We start from the raw sequence: 18,670 nt of genomic DNA on the forward strand, positions 1-18,670 counted from the left end.
AACAACAATAATTATGTTTACATAAAAAAAAAAAAAATAATTATACTTACGAACTCATAAAACTTAACGAACATAAAATTAATGTAAGAATTCGCAAATCTTGAAGGAAAGCACAACCGCCAAGGATGTAAGTAGTTTGTGTGAAACTCATAAATATCTAAAAAAAAATGAAACGAAAAAACTTTATTTTTTACTGTGTACTGTCCTTAGCGTATTATTATTTTTTTCATAAATTAAATTTGGCATTTAAAAGTAAAGCTAGCGGCACAACACGACTCACAGCTGTTAGTAGTTGAGTAGTAGTGTTTATTGAGGACTTTTCTTTACTTTTTTTTCATAAAATTTTTATACAGATTTCTCTACAATATTTTTAAAATTTTTCTGCGCTTAGAATTTGAATACTTAGCTCGTAAAATTCGCACTTTTCTTTGCACCATTTGGCCGTTTTCGGTGTTTACTCAGCGTAACTTTGAAATGTTACTCTCTTTTCATGTTTCGTTTTTTTTTACTTTTTAATGTCTCTCTTTCAAATCATACAAAATCAAAATACGAAAAAACTTGTGTCCACATTACACTACTGTGTGTTAAAATTTTGCAAATCATGGATTTTCTATAAAACAAAAAAATCGGGTACTTTTCAGATACAAACTCAAAAGGTAGAACTTAAGGCACAAAGCAAAGTGGGCTCTTTGGATAACATTAAGCACAAGCCCGGTGGTGGGGAGCGTAAGATTTTCGATGATAAGGACTATCTGAAAAATGTTGAGCATACAGTTGCACTGACACCACCGACACAGGTAAACACCATGTGATTAACATTTTTGATACTTGACAAATTATCTTGGAATTGGAATTGTAGTAAATACGACTTTAGTTATAATTGTTGGTTTTAATTTGATTTTTGCATTAAGTTTGACCTATTTCATTAATTTATTATACGATAATTTACGAAATTACTTAATTTTTAGAATATTGTTTTTTGGTTATGTGGGTTTTTGGAAATAATTAAATTTACATATTTAGTATCACAACTGTTAAAACGACATTCATGCACCCTGTATCGCAATAGTGGCTTGCTTTCGTTACCCGGCGAACGCCATTGAAAAGATCAAAAAAATGTTTTTTAGCAAATAAAATCATACCGTACAAGAAAAAAAATAATTACAAAAGACTAAATAAAAAAGAATAGTTCTACAAACTAGAAATCAAAAAAAAAAAATAGTAAAAAATTACAAAAATTAAAAAAAAAATATTCAATCAACTTTGTTTTAGTACTAATTTGCTTAGTAATTAGAAACAATTAAGTATTAATAAGCTCGCACAAATAACACTAACGGCACTCATTTTCACTATACGCATGCCATTACCGCGCACATACTATACACATTAATGTAAGTAATTGCACACAAATACTCCAAAAAAGGTAATGCAAAGTTTACTAATTGGTGCAAGTTGAGTTCGTTTATTAGCGTTTTGAGGCGAAAAAAGTTCGTAGCATTTATTGAGTGAACGCACCTTAAAGCAATACAAATACATACATAATTACATTATTGATTACATTATTGATTACTAATAAAAAACTAAATTACATAATCATTACTGAAATAAAATTACTTAGTGGATATACTTAAAAAATTAAAAAATTGCAAGAAATTCCAAAAAGTGTTTCGCTGTATTAGTTACAAATATAATATTGAATAATTACAAAATTTGTCCATAACTTTTTTTAGATAACAGTCTACTAATTTATGAATTAACTAGATAAGCTTAGCTTAGCACTAACAACTAAAATGTGAATTGAAAGCAGTGCCGCCCACCACAGACCTATCGGAATTGAGAAACAAATTAATTTATTTAACTCGAGTTTATCAATGGTTTTCCTTTAGTACAATTTTATTATTTTGAGTGAGATATTTATTTTCCCTTATTTTATTATTATTTTTTTAGTTGTTGCTTTAAAAATATTTATATTTTCGTATGCAGGATTTTTGTGAAAAACTTAATCTCAATTTTGTACAATTAAAAAAACATGTTAGGTGCGATATTTCGGAATTTAAAATGTCTCAGTTAATTGACTGGGAAATATAGTAAATAATATATTAATAAAAGCAATAGTTACATAAAAAATACCCATATTTCAATTGAAGGTAAAACATCTCCAACGTCCGCTGATCTGAAATCGATATTTAACTTATCGATAATTTGCATTATTTTATATTCGATAATAAAAAGTCAGTCAGGTTACATCTAGTTAGGAACCCTAAAAAATTAGGTTTTCTCATTTTTCCTGAGAAAACGTCTATATTTATTATTGATTCTGGTAACTTTGAAGAATATTGTATTCGGTCTACAACTTTGCTTCCGCCGTTTTTTTTTTGTAAATTTAGGGCTTTATTGTATAAAAACGGTTACAAAAATGTTATTCTAAATATTGGCCGTCGCTAGCTACTACTTTCGACCATCTTTCTGGCAGCATGCGTATACCGTAACGAAAGAACTCCTCATCTTTCGAGTCGATCCAAGTATCAATCCAATTTTTGACTTCTTCATAAGAACTGAAGTGTTCGTTAGCTAGACCGTGTGCCATCGATCGGAACAAGTGGTAGTCAGATGGAGCAACGTCTGGAGAATACGGCGGGTGGGGACAGATCTCCCATTTCAGCGTCTCCAAATATTTTTTGACCACCTTTGCGACATGAGGCCGAGCATTGTCATGCTGGAGAATGACTTTATCGTGTCTTTCCTCGTACTGAGGCGGTTTTTCTTTTAGTGCTCTGCTCAAACGGATCAATTGCGTTCGGTATCGATCTCCTGTGATGTTTTCACTTGGCTTTAGCAACCTATTCAGCACTTCGAAAATCTACTCCCTTCCACCACCATGCCGGTTTTCGACTTCATAATCACCATTCTTAAAATGTTGAAACCATTCGCGATATGTTCTTTCATCTATTGGAAAACGGCGGAAGCAAACTTGTAGACCTAATAAATTTTTATTTGTAAAAATAACAGTTTTTGAAACTGATACTGATCTCCAGAAATTTAATTCAGTAAACCACAGATATTGAGTTTCTCAAATTTGAATTTAAAATGTATTAGTTTAGAAAATTTTCATGGAACACTTAATGGGTGTTTGAGATCAGTTGTCTACCAAGAATATAGCTGCAGAGTCTTCTTTCTAAATTTCCGAACCCAGAGATAGTATGTACGTCCTACATGCCGGACAAACATTACAATAAACACTTTTTTAAACTTTTACTTTGTAAAAAAGAGACATTCAGAACAACTCATTTTCAAAAACTCATTAACTTGGAACATTCTCTAGATCTACACTCTAACTGAGGTTTGGTTCATGAGAACATTTAGGAAACAATGTACGAGTATGTCTTCATTACAGTTATAGGTGTAAGCAAATTTTAGAAGCAATTTAATCAATTCCTACTACTTTAACGAGCATTAATTGACTTAATCAGAAAAAGAGAGAGATCTCAATAATACCCTGCATACGAAAAGCATTAATTTTGTAAATTTTATTTTTGTCACTAATTTAACAATATTAATTAAATATTTTTAACCTTAATGTTTGTTGTCATATTATTTTTTTTTTAATATTTTAAAATTTAATTTTTTTTTAATATCTTATCTTTTTTTTTGGTATTTTTACAAAACAGAAAAAGTTTTCTTCCGAACATAAATCAAAATTCAACTTTTTATACAAAACAATCCGTTCAAATTCCATTTAATTGAATTTCAATGAAATATCAATTCGTTAACTATACAACCAACAGCAACAACATCCCGTTCTTCTATTCTTTTTTCTCTCTTTACTTTTATTTATAGTTCCCGCAGGGACGCCTTATAGCCACCATCCACCTAGAATTTGGCCTTTGCAATTCAGACTGTGTGTGTAATGAAATATTTAAATCGCTCTTTAAATGAATTTACTTTTACTCGTAAATGCTTTGCCAAAACTACAACAACAACAGCAAGAAAAAAAGTTTATTTATGCAAAATACATATATATATTTACATAGTAAATTCATAACAAATAAGGCAAAAAAAAAAAGAAACTAAAAAAATTAATGCAAAAGCGTAAATTTTAACTGTAGCAATCGGGCTAAAATAGCAACAAACTAAAAATGGCACCTAATTTTGCGCAATTAGCAAAATACGATTTTGTACCTTTGAAATTACGTCACAAGAACGCTTAGCTCACTAGCGCTACAAGAAATAGAAAAAATCCAAAAACAAAAAATATTTCTTTGAAGAAGAAAATGAAATTAAAATAAAATAGTTTAATGTTAGGGCCACATAGCACTTAAACTTAACTTAACTTAGGTTCTCTCTAAGTGAACGTTTGAAATTTCGCGCTCAAGACACGCATACACACAGAAACAAAAAACGTAACGGTTAACACAAAAGTTGAAGGAAATTGTACAAAAACAAAAAACAGAAAAAAAAATTCAAATATTTATGCCAAATGAGAATTTATTAACTTGAACTTAGACAATATTAGTTTTGTTTTTGCTCAAATGCAAACCTTAAAACAAAACTTATTCACACTAAATATGCTATATACAATCCTACATAGAAATGTATAGAGAAACACACACACACACATACATACATATATCTACACTTAATTATACACGTAGTGACAGTATTTACTTATTTCTAAGTACTTAGGCTAGCTAATTTACGTCGGCTATCTATTTTAAGTAAGACTCAAAAGCATATACATATAACTGTTTCGAACACTCGTTAAAGTAGCAAAATAAACGCTGAGCAGCAGCTCAAACAGTCAGGCCATGGTTTGAGAGCTGACATGCTTTCTTCGGCGTTATTTCTTAAAGTTAAGTTAATTAGTGTGTAATTCCTAGTAGGTATATCGAAGAAAATTATTTAATAGGGAGCCGTGGTCCTTAAGAAAATTATTCAATTCAAGTATTTGTTCAATTTTAGAAATTTTATTTTAAGAAAATCACTTTAAGTGTGACCATTTGTAGACCAATAATGCGTGCGTCTAAGTTTACATTAATTTATATTATTTTTTCTATATGTTTACTATTCTTTATAAAAAAAATAAAAAAACTAATCCTGCCAAATAATAACATACTCATCCATTCATTGAAAATGTATATTATGTACATGCTATCTTAGTGCCTTACTTATTTACTAATTGAGTCTATGAGTACACTCACTTCAATTAATTTATTATTTCAAATTATATATTGAATTTATGTTTTCCCTTTTAGCATCTTGTAATTTAGAAACATATATTTTTATCGGTAGTACTTTCTATAATATTTTTTGATAATTTTCCAACAATTTTTTCGAAGTATTTAAAAAATATGAAATATTAATCTTTTAACCAAGTATTCTGTAATTTTGTTTGGCTCTTTGACGTCTGTATCCTATGCCTTTGTAACATGATTTATGCAATCCTTATCATATTTTTTGTTCACCTTCATACGATATAGGGCCTATTTTCAAATTCTGCCTCGATAGTACATTTTGTATTATCCCCTGCTCGAAAAGTTCGATTTATTGAAGGGGCGTTGAACCGTTTAGCCGGTTATAGCCGAATCGAAGATAGCGCGGCACTCCTCTCTTTCCTTCGCAGTTCGGCGGTAGTTGGAGATCTCAAAGCTTCCTCCAGCGGTTGCTGCATCGAACACTTTCAGAGCTGGAGTGTTTTCGTCCATTCGGACAACATGACCTAGCCAGCGTAGCCGCTGTCTGTTTATTCGCTGAACTATGTCAATGTCGTCGTATAACTCGTTCCATCGTCTGCGGTATTCGCCGTTGCCAATATTCTGAGGATCATCAGCGCAAAATTTTCCTCTCATCCCAGCTTCTGCACCATAAAGCAGGACGGGAAAGATAAACGACTTGTAGAGTTTGATTTTGGTTCGTCGAGAGAGGACTTTACTGTTCAATTGCCTACTCAGTCCAAAGTAGCACCTGTTGGCAAGAGTGATTCTGCGCTAGATTTCGAGGCTGACATTGTTGGTGTTGTTGATAATGGTTCCCAGGCATAAATAAATTATATACGACTTGAAATTATGACTGTTGCCATTGTTACTTCGTTGAAATGATAATTAAGATACAACCCTGAGTTCATCTCTATTAATGTGTTAAGTTGTGTAGTTCAAAATAATCATACCTCAAATGAAGGTTCTTCAGATATGAAATCTAAAGCTATCACACTAAGTGACCATCTCTTAAACCATGCTTTTTCCAACACACCTTAATAGATTATTGGATCTGAACGGAAACTTGAATTAAAACTCAGACGGATTTAGAACGTTAATTCAAATGCATAACCAATAGCCTTATAGTTTTCAAAAGTAAGACAAAACGGTCGTAAATATATGACTTTTGGTCAAATTCGACCCTTTCGCCATCTAGCGGAAATATTTCCTTCAAACGAAGTACGCTTACATTTGTGTATGTATAATGAATCGAATAAGAGTCAAATTGAAATAGATCTACGATTTTGGTAAGAACTCTAAAATGTTTCATTATAACTATAACTGTTTCTTTTTACAGTATTTTTTTTTTTTTAATTTAACTATATTCAACTATAGCGTCATCTACACTGAATTTATTATGACTGTAACTCAAAATTTGATTGAAATCTTGAATTAAACCTTAATTTTTAGAAATCATTAGATTGAGTTTTCAATTTTTTTGGTTTTCTGACTACATTTTTGAAATTTTATTTTTTTTTTTTAATTTATTATTCATATTGTTTATGATTCTTAAATATATGTATATTATAGCTGTAAGTTTTTATTTTTTATATTAACCAACTAATATTTATATTTATATTTTAATGTCATCTAATCAAATTAATCATATATTCCATATACTTTTTATATAAATTACATATTATATATTAACTAACACCCATTAGCTAAAAAGTGGCAACACTGGTCAACCAATGGTTAAAAATAATACGTCCTTAGGTAGCTTAAGAAATTCTATAATTAATAAACTTATTTCAATAACAAATTATAATAAATATTTATTGTGCGTAACAGAGAAAGAAATAAGTTAACTATTTATATTATATTTATAGGAATATTTATATACCTTTTACTGAATATGAATATGAAATATTGAACTGATAGTCCCTAACTGTCATGCGAAACTACATACCTAAATAAAAGTATATCTGCTAAAATAGAAATATATATATTCACTCAACCAACTACAAAACATCGTCTAACGTAAGTTCGAAAGCATTATAATTTTAGAGTGAAAATTAATTATTTTATACCAAAAATGACTAATATTTATAGAGAGGTCCTTTCAATAGCTATTTACTAAGCGTACTACTTGTTGCTCCTTAAAAAATACATGCCTAAGTCTATAACACAAATATACTCGTATAACTGCATTCGAACATTTTGTACCTGCGATCCATGGACCCTCATTTGCTTAAAAAAAAAACATGCATTAAAACAAATATATATGTATGTAATATATATATTTACCATACAAACATACTCAAAACTGTACATAGCATTACATAAATCGTCTAAGTGGGTGCTCTAAATGTTAATGAATAAAAAATGTTTTTCATTTCGATTTTCCACATACATATATAACTGTATGTCAAATAATACATCATACTGCATTCCATACTCCTCTGCTTCTGCTCATTTTCGCATATTTTGCTTAATTCTCTTTTTGACATTCCATTCCTCTTTAATGGTTTTATTCGTGAGTTGTTTTTTTTGTTTTTTTTTTGTGTGTGATAATATAATTTTTTCCAGTGTAATTTTGAATGTTTGCAACTTGTGGTGATAGTTTATGATTTGATATTTTTGATTTGAATCATTTCTTCTTAAACGCAGAGTCCACAACCATCCATGACGACTTCAACAACTGGTGCCGATGAAAATTTAAATCAGCAGAGTTAAGCAAATTAAGCACGAAAAATAATAAATAGCAAAAAACAAAAACAAAAACAGATATCAGCAATTTAAAACAAAAATAAACCTTAAATACATACATATTTACAAAGTAATAAAAAAAGAAGAACAAGAAATACATAAAAAACAAACAAAAAACAAAAACAAAACATACTTCATTAAAGCATTATTATTAGCGTTAATTGCATACGATTGCATACATATTTATTAAAACAAAAAAAAATTCAAAAAAAAAAATAATAAAATTTTTGAAGTAAAAAATTCAAAATTACGTGTATACATACCAATGAGCAACACTGTAATTGTTGAGATTGTATTATCTATCACCAGTCACAAAATATGTAAAATTACTGTAATGTATTTGGAAAAAAGAACAGTTATTAATCGTAAAAAATCGGTGTGCATTTGAAATGTAGCAAACAATTTGCAAATAATAAAACATTTTTCACAAATTTCACGTTTTTTCACTTACGAATTATTTGAATTCAAAATATTAGTATATATTTGTATATTTTACACCAAGCGTAGTTATTTTGTTGAATATTTGCTTAGACACCTTAAGTTAAGCCGCAAAGCCTTGAGTTTTACATAATTCAACGCGTCATACATACATTTAACATATAGCCGAGCATTTTTCCTTCAATTGATTACAGTTATAAGCGCGCTTTTATGATTTAAAGAGTTCTTGCTACGAAAGCTTTTCATAAAACCATTATTTAGTAGGGCTCAGGAAGACCTCGAAACTCTCACGAACTTCCGCTTTAGTTAGCTTCAACCCAAGCTAGAATAGCTGGTATTAGAAAAAAAAATATTTTATATTACCCCGTTGCATTTCTAGAATAATATTTCTTGCTTATTTTCTTTGTACTCGTATTGGATCAAAGCCGGAAAATTGAGATACGTAAAACCTGTCTAAGCTGGACACCTACACTGTTCAGCACTTTTTGTCCAAGTTACGCGAGTGTCCATGTTATGAAGGAATTATTGTTTGTGCTACATTATGTTGGTACAGAACATTTTGTCCAATTTGAGCGAGTGTGCAAATTATAAGGGAGTCCAACTTTACAGGTTTTACGTATAAGTAAAAATAATATTTGTCCGTTTTGTCGAAGTTAGCCTCCAATATCGAAATACATATTTTCGAATTTCAAAAAGGTCTCTAACATTTTTCGATCACATTTTCATGACAGATGATATAAGGGATCCAAGTCAGATCTTAGAAAAAAATAAAAAAAAAAACAATACTGAGCCAATTTAGGTTAGGTTACGCGGCAGATCTCCGCAACTGCAGAGAATCTCACTTAGACAGATTCGACTGTCCTTTGTGAAAGCCGGATACTCCTGACGATTTCTAAGATCCTTAGAATACTACAGCGCGTGGAATCTATATAATGTTCTTAAGTCGGCTAATGTCGATTCCAGTCACTTCACTAGGTTCGCTGAAGATGTGCCTACCGAGGTGCTTTAACCTAAGTCTGGCGATTGCTGGACATTGAACAAGGAAATGCTTGGATGATTCCTCTTTGCCTTCCTCCAAACAGCTTTGGCAACTAGCGTCTGACTTGATTCCAAGCCTCAGTAAGGACACCAATGATTGCCGAGGGATGAGCCTTACTAAGCGACAGCAGCTGGCCAATATAATCTGCGCTTAATTTAAAAATACTTGATTGCATATTGATTCGACATCTTAAGTAGAGAGAAAGGCCGCTTTGTCACAATCATACCAACATTTTGGCCAAATTGTGCCAGGATTTTTCGAAGATTCAATTTTGTTCGAAAAATGAAATAAAAGGAAAAGGTAGATTTTTGTAACAAATACTTCGATTTTGGAGGTTAACTGCTAGCAATGGAGACATTTTTTTTACTTGTGACTCAATTTCTCAAAAAAACAACTTTGGTTTGGTCCAATAGGGCCAGATAGGGAGGTAACATCTTCTCGCCTCTCCGCCGAATATATGGTTAAATTTTTTTCGAAGCATTCTCACGTCAGGTTAACATGATCTTGAGCACCATCATAATATATTCTATACTGTTTTGAAATATGAGTTATTTCGAAAAGTTCTAGGTCTGAGATAATTTTTTATTGTTGAAAATTATTTAAATCCTGAAAATATTTACATCTCCCTTATACGCTCATACAGCATAACATATTATCCATATAAAATCTTAGGCAGAAAGCTACTATTTACCAAAAAAAAAAAAAAGAAAAATATCTATGTATGTGAATGAACTGTTATGTAGTAGTCTATATTAAAGAAATCTAAATATTATATATATTTACAAATGTATACACTTGAATAACTGTTACACCTATATACATATACCTATACAACACAAACATACTCGTACATGCCCTGTAGGGAAATACAGCTGGTATGTTTAAATATCAATAATAATTAAATGTTGTAAATGTTGGAGAGTAATATTTTTGAAGACATATCAAAAGCGGCGTATTAAAAAAAATGTGAAAAAACTTTGATTTTTCAAGAAAAATTATTTTTGACAATTTCTGATTTTTTTATTATTTATTATTTAAATTAATGCGTTAAAACATTTGAATATATTAAGTAGTTTCAAATTTCAACTTTAGAATTTCCTTGCAGGGCTTCAATGATACCAACAACATAGACACAGTTAATAATACTATAGCAAGTAGTATTGCTTTCAAACCACCAAAAGTAATTCAATCACATACATTTACACTCTGATACAATTTAATGGACCCAAGATTCTGAATAATCGTCTTTAAAGACCAACTCAAAGACCAGTGTAATAGTTTTGCAGTATATAATTTTGGACATAGTGAAGTCTTGAGAAAGTAGTAATGAAAACGATGAGAAAAGGATCTGAAATTTTCGGTTTTACTACCAACTCAGCTTTGCAATGTACTTCGCTATGTTATCAACCTTATATATAAATCAGTTCTCAAAAGATTGTCATTTTGTCATACATTTTTGCACTCAAATAGGGAAACTACATAAATAACCTAGAAATATTTGAATCAAATAATCAAATTATGCTGAAAGAGTCCCGATAGGAAATTGTAATTAAATTATAAAGAATTATCAAACATAATTTTTCCAGTACATTCTTCACACACGCGCCTTTGCCATTAGTAAGTTTAAACCAGTATAATTTTTTTTTTTTTAAATCCGCAACCAATTTTTGAAGTGTAATTCATAATTTTTTGTAACAAAACTTGTATTATTAAAACTACACAAAAAAATGCATAATTAATGCAATTTAGATACATTTATATATAATATAATATAAAACGAAAAAAAAACAACAAGAAATTCGTCAACTTCATTCATATTAATATGGAAAATTGTAAACTAACATTGCAACAAATAAAATTGATTTGTCTAAAAAAAAAAAAAAATACAAAAAAATGCACTTTTTATTTAAAAATAAATATTCATTAAAAAAAAAAATATTTTTAGAGGAGTTTTGAAAGAAAAAATTATTTTTGCTTTAGTTTTGTAGCGAAATTTAGCCACAAAAGATTTTTTATACACAAAATTTCAACGACATTATAAATTTGTAGCAGCATTTGTAATTAAGCTATGGCAAATATCTGCAACAACACCGTTAGTAAAAAAAATGAAACACACCAGCAACAAACTAAATGTATTTGCAAGCCAAGGCAAAGTGAAAATTCGGCCAACTTGAAATGTATTGGTAAACAATTTGCTGCAACACGCTAAGGTAGTAAGTTTTTTTTTACTGTATAATATAATATTTTTTGATTTTTTATAATTGACTATTTCGCAAAAAAATCATTTTTAAAAAATTTAAAATAATAATTTTTTGAAAAATAAATTAAATTAAATATAAAAAATGCAAGAATTAAAATAATATAACATTAAGAACCTGAAAAAAATATTTATGTAATGAAAAAATAATAATAACAGAAAAAAAATAAATGGATAGATAACAAAAAAAAAACGCAAATAAAAATATTATAAAAAAATTTTGAAAAAATAAATAAATTAAATTATTGTTGAAATAAATTATAAAAAATAATTCATTTATATATATAAGAATATATAAAAAAATAAATTTAATAATAACAATATTAAATAACATTTAACTAATAATAGAAAAATATACAATTTTTAATATAATGATATTATTTTGATAAAATTGCGAAATATATTAAATTTAAAAAATTAATTAAATACAAAAAATTAAAAAATAAATGAAAGAATACAATACATTAAGAAATTTAATTAATTAAAGTAAAAAAGTAAGAAAAATCACTAAAGTAAAAAAAATAAAAAATAAAAATAAAAAAGAACTAAATATAATATGTATATTATAATAAAAATAAAAAATTAACTAAAATAAAAATTTGAAATGTAAAACAAAACTTATAATTTTTTTTGATAAAGTAATTGCAAAAAATAATATGAACATATTAAAAATTTCAAATAATAAATAAAAATCATCACTAGCAACAAAAAAAAATATTGAAAAAAAAAAATGAATAAGAAATCTCTTTACTTGCTTTTTGACATACATACATACCATGTTTTAATTGTCTTTTTTATGCATATTTAACTAACAAATCTCATTTAATTATTTTCCTCATCTCTGCTCCAACTAAATGACGCTTCTTTTAGAACTGGAAGGTGCAAAAGGTTCAACGCGCCACCACAATCACCTCTTCCATGTCGCTGCCTGCTGAGTGCCTGGTGCTCTCAGTCTCAATGCCATCACTGAATGCGGAACAGAAACGTCCAAAAAGTGCTGGACCCAAGAAGAAACAAGGACAAGCCGTACATCCAAAACCCTTCCGTCTATACTAGATAGTGTAGCTCTATCATACATACATACAAACATATGTATACAATCACAAAAACTACAAATTTATGTAAGAAACTAGTCAACAGCACCGTTTCGAGTTCCAAGATAAGCCATCCATGTCTTCGAGAAGTTAGATACATTCAACTACAACAACAATACATACATAGAAATTGTAAAATACATATTCATCGTGTTTTGTGAAAATCATTTGCGCAACTGCAAAGGAGAATTCAGCAATACTAGAGAGAGATGATATTGAGTGAGCAGACAACGAATTCCATAAAATATTATTAAAGAAAATTATAAATATTCACAAAATTTGCATAAATAAATATGTCATTAAAATACAATCAAGCATGTTGAAATAAATAAATGAAATTAAATACATTTAAAGTGACTTTGTTTTTGGTTTAAAGAGATTTTTTAGTTCATTAAAAAAAAAAAAATTATTCAAATTTCTCCAATTTGTAGATTATTTGAAAACTCGAAAATTATATTATTTATTATATTGTTACAAGCATCAAGTGAGTACTATTTCCTCATTAATAATATACTTTCAGTACAACAAAAAATTTAATGAAAATTAATTACATAAAATTAATTACATAAAATTATTATTTATAAAAAAATTTATGAAAATAAAATAAATAAAATGATTATTTATAAAAAAAAATTATGAAAATAAATCAAATAAAATTATCATTTATAAAAAACAATTAACGAAAATAAAATGTATAAAATTATTATTTATAAAAAAAGTTAATTGAAATAAAATACATAAAATTATTATTTATAAAAAAAAATATGAAAATAAAATATTTAAAATTATTATTTATAAAAAAATTCAATGAAAATAAAATGTATAAAATTATTATTTATAAAAAGTTCAAAAAAAAAGAATAATGAAAATAAAATATATAAAATTATTATTTATAAAAAAAATATGAGAATAAAATATATAAAAATATAATTTAATATATAAATAAATTCACCTTTTTTTTCATTTTACTTTATTCATTTGCATATATATATATATTCGCTTCGTTTCACAGTAGCTCTTCTCCTCCATTTTGTTTATACGTACATTATTAAATCTACTTCACTGCCGTTACTTTTCTTATTTTTGATTTTTTGTTTTTGTTTTTTACTATTATTACAATAATATATATAAAGTAAATATGTATTTATTTATTTTTCTCTTTATCGTTTTTTTTTTCTTTTTGACTCATACAAAATTACAAATAACATTTAAATACATTTTTCAAAATCTTTGAGGTTATAATTTCAAAAATTTGTTTACAAATTGTAAAATATATATATATTAAAGTCGGAGTAATGCATGAGTGTGTGAATGTGTGTTGTTGAATGTGTTCAAGAGAAAGTAGAGTTTATATATTTTATTTTATTAGCATTTATTTATTTAATTTTGTTTTCTTACGGTTTTATAAAATTCGAGTAACGAACTTTTTGTTTTAAAAAGATTTTTTTTACATTATATCTTCACATTCTATATAGTAACTGTTTTGCAATAATTAAATCATAATGTTTATGCATACATAATAAATAGTTTAAATGGCAAATGAAAAGGTATTTGTTATAAAAATAATAAAAAATTATTAAAATATAATAAACAGTCGTTAATTGTTTAGTTTATACAAATACATAGATGTATGTTTGTAGGTATGTAAACATATTAAAAAACATAAAAAATAAATTGTTGTCAATTATATAAAATGCATAATTGTATAGTGTAGCTTGCGAAAAATTACCGCTACAGCGCTTTGTGAGGGGGAGACAATGTTTAATTGGCGGAAATTATTTATTTTTTTTTTTAAATTCTAAACAAAACTAACATTTTCTTTTAAATAGTTAACTAATAGCGTGTACATTTGTGCATCAAACTACTACAAATGTAAATATGTATGTATGTGTCTACAACAAAAATTAGTCATTAAAATAAAAATTAGCATATTAACTAAAATGGGCGCTAGAATTTGGTGTGTCACAACACATAGTGACAATTTGTAGTTTTTTTCTTTTTATTTTTTGTATTTTTTGTCTAAGCTCAATTCGGTATGCGCCACAATGCGCTCAACCAACTTCTTATCTGTTCAATATTATTTTTTTTTCATACAACAACTTTATACACTTAGCTGTTATTTAGCTTCAACTTTTCACTTAATTTTTATTTTCATTTTTTTTTTTTGTTTTTGCTTTTCTCATTACTCAATTGACTAGATAAGCTATTTTCTTTCTTTTGTCCAGTTGCGGTTCATACTAACAAAGAGTAATCAGCTGAATAAATTTGAGACTTAAAATAAAATTTGTTTAGCTGCTGCTTGGTTACAGATATTATCGAATCAAATACTAGCTGCACAGTGCAATTAAGCTGCTGTTTTTTTAAATATTCGAGATTCAGTTTCGAAAAATCTGCGCTACAACAACTATTGTCTATAATAAAAGCTGCCAACATAAAAATGTAGAATGACAAAGCGATATTGTCGTCTTAGAAAAGCTAAAATAAGCATAATTTTGTAGTTATCGTAAAAAAGAGCCAATAAAATAGTAAACAAAAAAAAAATAAAAAAATTAAACATAATACCACAACACAACATTTCTCAAGTTGTCGCTGCCTACCGATTATAAACTTATATCAGTTCGTTAATAAATATTCGAGTTGGATTTCTTAGACACGAGTTGTTGACGCCTTGATTGTGTTTTGTGTGTTTGTTGCCGTATAAGGTAAGTGAGTGTTTTACTTTTTTGTTAAATATTTGTTGTTTTTGTTTTTGTTTCACTATAGAAAAGTTGTAGATCTTACATAACTATACACTTTCGTTGACGACGTTTTTGTGGTTCTGGCCTGAGCACAGCTCTCACTGCCTCTTCGAAGACCTGTAAATATTTAATATTAAAATAATAATCAACTTCCCACATATTAACACCGTTACATACCTGCTTCAGTCCTCTTTGCGTTAATGCCGAACACTCCATATATTTGACGGCGCGTATTTTATTCGCCAATTTCTGGCCCTGCTCACGTTTCAACGGTGCCAAGCCCTGCTCGGCTAGTGCGCTAAGCGTTTCGCGATCATCACGCAAATCAATTTTGGTGCCTAAATTAGAAGGAAAATAATTTAGATTGATTGAAAAAAAAAGATATCTCAAATTATGCTACGCACCGACTAATATAATCGGTGCATCCGGGCAGTGATGCTTTATTTCAGGATACCATTTCGATGTGACATTTTCGAATGAGGATGGACTGGCCACGCTGAAGCATATGAGAAATACATCGGTTTGTGGATATGATAGCGGGCGCAGGCGATCGTAGTCTTCTTGACCCGCTGTATCCCATAAACCCAACGACACCTGTATTGTATCCACCGTCATGGGCGCAGAGTAGTTGTCAAATCTGGTTTGGAAAATATATGGCGTTAAATGTATGATTTTTGCTATATTTAAAGGCAACTTACACTGTAGGCACATATTCGCCGGGAAAACTGTCTGTGGTGTATGAAATTAACATGCAAGTCTTGCCAACGGTGCCATCGCCAACGACGACACATTTAATGGGCCTTCCTGTCGACATCTGCGAAAAGCACACACACACACAAAGCGGAAAATATATATTAGTATTAAATGTAAATATATACATATATATTTGTAAGTTAAATATGAATGCAAGTCCAAGTGTGACCAGTAAGAATTGTGTAATCAAATAAATTAAACTTCAGTGGCGTATGTGGAACAATGGAATGTACATAGCTTGCAGCGTTGGTGGAGTGTGGTACATTTAATTAAATACAATTTGCCACTTGAGCACATTTACTGTCTTTCATTTTCCTTTGTATGGCATGTCAGCATGAGTGTTGGCAAACAGACACATATGTGTGTACATATATAATAAGAACAAATCAGATGACATTTTAAACAATTTAAAATAAAAAAAAATTAAATTTAAAAAAATGTTTAATATTAGCAATTTCAATATTATAAGTACTTCGAAATTCCTAAAAATTAATTTAAATGGTTTAAAATTGAATATAAACACTTCAAAACAAAATATATGTCTAACATTCAGTTCTCCTGCTGCACATTATCCTTCTCTTTTAAAACACATATTCATCATTATATATTGCTATTAATACTGATGAAGGAAAGGTGCGCCAAATTCTGGCAATGTCGCAAAAAATTTATAGCACCTTTTAGTAGCAATAAATGCGTTCACCAATCCCTAATTTTCCCAAGAATCTTAAGGCACAAACTGAAACCCAACGCGTTGTCTTTATGAACCAACGAAGACACTCAACAAAATAATATGCAATGAACGGAAAACAGCTTTAAAAGCTTAATGATAAAGAAATAAAAACACGCCTACACCACAAACAACAAATGAGCAAATCAAACACAACACAACACCACAAAAAGAATAACAAATCAAAAGAGCAATAAAAGACGAAATATAATGGGCATCTGTTTCGAGTGAATAGCTGGCTGGCTACAAAGCAAAACGCCAACGGCCGCCGGCGACATGATTCGCGAAACACACAAAAAATAAGCAGCATGCCAACCGAAATAGATCTTGTCCCCCTACAAGTTGAGCGCACCGCCCTGGACGACAAAGCGTCAGCGTCAGCCGGCGATTGCAGTGGCGGCAATAATGTTCTATTTCTGCTCGCCCGTCGTAAGCCCGTTGGGGGGAGATCTACATACATTACTGTCGGCCAAATTTTCTATTTTCGAAATGTACGAAATTAGGTTTACTATCAGCGCCACAATCATTGCGACAATCACAACATGGAAGTCACCTAAAAGTGATAGTTTTCCGCAACAACACCAATAGCATGAAGTGACTGTTGTAGAGGGTAGATTGTTTGTGGTAGCGACATTGTGGCACCAATATTTTCATTCCAGCTTTTTGAAGGCTGATGTGATTCAAGTGTTATATGTTGTTAGTCAGCGCAATGAGTTAATAATTTGTGTTTGCTAAGACACTGTTCCTTCGCCAGTATTTACAATTTCACAATATAATATTGTACTTATGTATGTATGAGCATACGTATAAACCAAAATGGACAGGAGTGGTCTGTCAATGGTCACAATTCTTACCAAATACACACAGCCGTTTGCATATGTATATAAATATATTTCTTTTGTCGTGCATTTTTTCTGTTACCTTACTTTTGCAACGCACTCAGCTCCTCCGCTGCACAATCTTTTGTTGTTTTCTTAATCCACTTTTTTTTTTGCGTACTGCTACTGTTGGTGCTGCTCTACGTAGTTCCTTTCACTTTTTCGCCACAATTTTGTACTAAAACGTTTTCGATTTACTTTAATCGTACTCTAAACTGATTGTTTGCAGTAAAATTCGTTGATATTATATTAATTATTATTTAATTTTACATAAAAGAACTGTGTAAAATAAATGCTGCTGCAACTTTAGCTTTGCTACTTTTTTTGTTACTTAATTCGCTTTTCTGCCTTGCTTTATCGCAGTTTTTGGTTTACCTACGAAGAATGCGTGTGCGCACTCATACACGCACACTTACACACACCCTTTTCGGCATGCAGTGCTGCCAAATCACCAAATGTGGAGCATTTATTTGAGGGATTCTTGCGAAAATGTAAAAAATAAATAAGTTTTATAATCTGATTTTTAAAATAATGCTCAACTATATTTAAAAATGAAGTATTTAAATAAAAATAATAAAAACTTATGAGTTAAAAATTGTATTGGCTACAGAAATTGTACACGTATAACTAGCAAATACTATTATGAAAAAAAGTACTGATAGGGAATAAACGTAAAACATTATAGATTTATTATTTAAAAATATTTGTTAGATTTTAAAATATTACTTAATAAATTGTTTAAAATAAAAGTTTTAATTAAAGAAATTAAAATAATATCAACCGTG

General features: G+C 29.1%; 2 protein-coding genes across 17 annotated transcripts in view; one reads left to right on the forward strand and one right to left on the reverse strand.

The window, feature by feature from the left end:
* The window catches only part of LOC105209191 (microtubule-associated protein tau), a 57,076-nt gene extending 44,000 nt beyond the window's left edge, over positions 1–13,076 (forward strand). For 4 of the 13 annotated variants that reach the window (XM_054227197.1, XM_054227200.1, XM_054227199.1 and 1 more), the window contains exons 7-9: positions 89–127; positions 642–797; positions 12,566–13,034. In XM_054227197.1, coding sequence (XP_054083172.1) covers positions 89–127; positions 642–797; positions 12,566–12,751 — 381 coding nt within the window. In that variant the 3' untranslated portion in view covers positions 12,752–13,034. Of the gene's footprint in view, positions 1–88; positions 128–641; positions 798–3,837; positions 3,952–7,081; positions 7,233–7,862; positions 11,085–12,565 lie in introns of those variants that run through there. The other 9 variants (XR_008470356.1, XR_003752084.2, XM_054227154.1 and 6 more) reach the window with 9 other exon arrangements.
* A 1,851-nt stretch (positions 13,077–14,927) lies between these two features.
* LOC105209193 (ras-related C3 botulinum toxin substrate 1) overlaps positions 14,928–18,670 on the reverse strand; it is a 35,485-nt gene continuing 31,742 nt past the window's right edge. Inside the window, exons 1-6 of one of the 4 annotated variants that reach the window (XM_054227209.1) lie at positions 18,156–18,277; positions 17,929–18,063; positions 16,226–16,341; positions 15,932–16,164; positions 15,705–15,865; positions 14,928–15,644 (exon numbers count right to left, since the gene is read on the reverse strand). In XM_054227209.1, the coding sequence (XP_054083184.1) occupies positions 15,567–15,644; positions 15,705–15,865; positions 15,932–16,164; positions 16,226–16,341 (588 nt within the window). In that variant the 5' untranslated portion in view covers positions 17,929–18,063; positions 18,156–18,277 and the 3' untranslated portion in view covers positions 14,928–15,566. Of the gene's footprint in view, positions 15,645–15,704; positions 15,866–15,931; positions 16,165–16,225; positions 16,342–16,954; positions 17,153–17,928; positions 18,278–18,670 lie in introns of those variants that run through there. The other 3 variants (XM_011179482.3, XM_011179484.3, XM_054227217.1) reach the window with 3 other exon arrangements.

This window comes from Zeugodacus cucurbitae, chromosome 2, assembly GCF_028554725.1.
Source record: "Zeugodacus cucurbitae isolate PBARC_wt_2022May chromosome 2, idZeuCucr1.2, whole genome shotgun sequence".
Classification (NCBI taxonomy): domain Eukaryota; kingdom Metazoa; phylum Arthropoda; class Insecta; order Diptera; family Tephritidae; genus Zeugodacus; species Zeugodacus cucurbitae.